Below are 3,036 nucleotides of genomic sequence, written 5' to 3'. Positions count from 1 at the left end.
GGGATCTACAACATCATGCTTGGGACACTGGTCCCTGGTGTTTTGTGGGCCATGGACACCTGCTGTTCTTTGAGGCTTGGTCCCCAAGCCCTGGGCCTGTCTTCTTGACACCTGTGTACCCCTCTCTGTGCCAGGTCTTCCAGAGGAGGCTCGATGGCTCTGTGGACTTCTTTCAGGACTGGGCGGCATACAAGAAGGGCTTCGGCAGTCAGCTGGGGGAGTTCTGGCTTGGGAATGACAATCTCCATGCCCTGACTACCCAGGGTAGGCGGTGCTAGCTGGATGGGGTGATCTTGGACCCCTGAGACCTAGGCCACTAAGGAGAGGAGCCCAGGTAGTTACTATGCACAGCATAAAGTAATGACATCCCAGGGCACGTGACCCCTCCTGTGGTCACGCAGATGGTCAGAGAATCAAGGGATGTGAGACCTGCCTGGCCTCAGGCTTGCTGGCATCTCAGGATTCAGCAGAAGAGGGATGCAGGGGACGGCCGCCTTTGAGGACACCCCTTCCCATTTCTAGCTGTCAGTCCACCTGGGTCACTGACCTCTGGGTCCCGTAGATACCACCTTGCCCTGTCCAGCCACACATAGCAGCCCCTCTCCGCCACGCCCAGGAGCTCCTCGCCCCACTCTGGTGCACACCGCTAGCTCATGACCTGCCCTGTAGTCTGCTGAAAACGTCCCAGTCTTCTGTCCTCTAGCCAATGCTGGGACTATTCTTGCAAAAGCCCCTTCACACCCATGCTGATGCTGCGGGGGTCATAGCGCACAGCCCTCTGGGAGAATTCACAGCATAAAGCATGCCCTGTCACACCAAGGAAACACGGCAGTGGCTTTTCAGTCACAGCCTGCAGAACAACGGGAGGGTGTTTAGAAATACATCCCAGGGCACGTGACCCCTCCTGTGGTCACGCAGATGGTCAGAGAATCAAGGGATGTGAGACCTGCCTGGCCTCAGGCTTGCTGGCATCTCAGGATTCAGCAGAAGAGGGATGCAGGGGACGGCCGCCTTTGAGGACACCCCTTCCCATTTCTAGCTGTCAGTCCACCTGGGTCACTGACCTCTGGGTCCCGTAGATGCCACCTTGCCCTGTCCAGCCACACATAGCAGCCCCCCTCTGCCACGCCCAGGAGCTCCTCGCCCCACTCTGATGCACACTGCTAGCTCATGACCTGCCCTGTAGTCTGCTGTAAACGTCCCAGTCGTCTGTCCTCTAGCCAATGCTGGGACCATTCTTGCAAAAGCCCCTTCACACCCATGCTGATGCTGCGGAGGTCATAGCGCACAGCCCTCTGGGAGAATTCACAGCATAAAGCATGCTCTGTCACACCAAGGAAACACGGCAGTGGCTTTTCAGTCACAGCCTGCAGAACAACGGGAGGGTGTTTAGAAATATGGGGTACCCCGAGGTCCTCCTGTGGCCAAGGGATGTTGGTTCTTGCCCAGGTGAATTCCGTCTGGTTGCCCAGTTCAGATATCACTCACAATGTCCACATCCCATCTCTCATGCCCAGAGGTAGCAATAGCTCAAAGTCTGGGCCTTTGCTTCCCCTACAGGAACCAACGAGCTGCGGGTGGACCTTGTGGACTTTGATGGCAAGAGTAACTTTGCCAAATACAGCTCCTTCCGGATTGAGGGAGAGGCTGAGAAATACAAGCTCATCCTGGGAAAATTTGTTGGAGGCGGTGCCGGTGAGCGGCTGTGAGAGGGGTCACAAAGTGGGGGCATCTAAACCAGTCTGGGTACAGAGGGGACCTGGTCCATTTCTGCTAGCGGCCTTGAGTTGGCAAATGCAGATATGAACACCTGCAATCTTTATGTCAGGGGACCATGGGATGCAGTCTGCTGGTGCTCCCAGGACTGCTCCATGACCCAGGACTAAGGGACCTACAGTCAGCTCCACAGTGAGTGGTCCCAAGTAAACTGTACCCCCAGTGCGGAGGTAGAGAGGATGGGCTCCAGTGCTGCAAGGCCGTGCTGTGGCTAGCAGGGGAGCCGGGAGAAGCCGTAGAGAGGGCTGGTGGGAAAGAGTGGATCTGGCAGTGCTGCTCAGGGGGTCCTGGAGGAAACAGGTAGTGATTGTGGGCAGAGATAATGATGGCTGCTGGGAATTATTGGACAAGAAGGGGGGAGTCAAGCCAGCTGCATCCTCTTTCCCAAGGCTTGGGCAGGTGATTTCGCCTCCCTGGACCTCAGCCAATGAATTCTCCTAGTCGAGGATAGGCAAATCACAGGGCAGAGGCAGGACCAGGTATGGCTTTGTGATGGAGGGCGTCTGGCATCTGCATGACCCATGCTTTCTCTGAGCAGGCGACTCCCTGACTAGCCATAACAATCAGTTCTTCTCCACCAAAGACCGGGACAATGACCAGTCTGACGCCAACTGTGCAGTGATGTACCACGGAGCCTGGTGGTACAAGCATTGTCACATATCTAACCTGAATGGCCTCTACCTTGGGGGTGTCCATAAGAGCTTTGCAAATGGCATCAATTGGGAGAGATGGAAAGGTTACAACTACAGCTACAAGGTGTCAGAGATGAAAGTACGCCTCGTGTAGCCCCTCACTCCAGGGGCCCTCACTCCAGGGCCCCTCACTCCAGGGCCCCTCACTCCAGGGCCCCTCACTCCAGGGGCCCTCACTCCAGGGGCCCTCACTCCAGGGCCCCTCACTCCAGGGGCCCTCACTCCAGGGCCCTCACTCCAGGGCCCCTCACTCCAGGGGCCCTCCAGGGGCCCCTCACTCCAGGGCCCCTCACTCCAGGGGCCCTCACTCCAGGGGCCCTCACTCCAGGGCCCTCACTCCAGGGCCCTCACTCCAGGGGCCCTCACTCGAGGGGCCCTCACTCCAGCACACCCACATCTGGAGCCTCCCATCTGTGTTGCGAGCTAAGGAAAGTGCTCGCCCTGACTTGCTGTGCTCTCTGCCCACAGTTCATACAGCCTGTGACTTCCAGGCTCCCCTTTGCTAAGCAATTATACCCTCATCCTAGAGGGAGAATTGTATTTTTTTTTTTAAAAAAGAAGCTTGCTC

The 3,036-nt window shown here is 57.0% G+C and overlaps 1 protein-coding gene across 1 annotated transcript in view; it reads left to right on the top strand.

Annotated features, from left to right (window-relative positions):
• Positions 1–2,584, top strand: part of Fcn2 (ficolin 2) — a 7,701-nt gene extending 5,117 nt beyond the window's left edge. Inside the window, exons 4-6 of the mRNA XM_008844020.3 lie at positions 135–264; positions 1,561–1,695; positions 2,315–2,584. Coding sequence (XP_008842242.1) covers positions 135–264; positions 1,561–1,695; positions 2,315–2,562 — 513 coding nt within the window. The 3' untranslated portion in view covers positions 2,563–2,584. The remainder of the gene's footprint in view (positions 1–134; positions 265–1,560; positions 1,696–2,314) is intronic.
• Positions 2,585–3,036: the final 452 nt, after the last annotated feature.

The sequence above is a fragment of the Nannospalax galili genome, unplaced genomic scaffold (assembly GCF_000622305.1).
Source record: "Nannospalax galili isolate Female #2095 unplaced genomic scaffold, S.galili_v1.0 scaffold300, whole genome shotgun sequence".
In the NCBI taxonomy this organism is placed as follows: domain Eukaryota; kingdom Metazoa; phylum Chordata; class Mammalia; order Rodentia; family Spalacidae; genus Nannospalax; species Nannospalax galili.
Note: the sequence above shows the minus strand (reverse complement) of the source record. Positions and strands in the feature narration are given on the sequence as shown.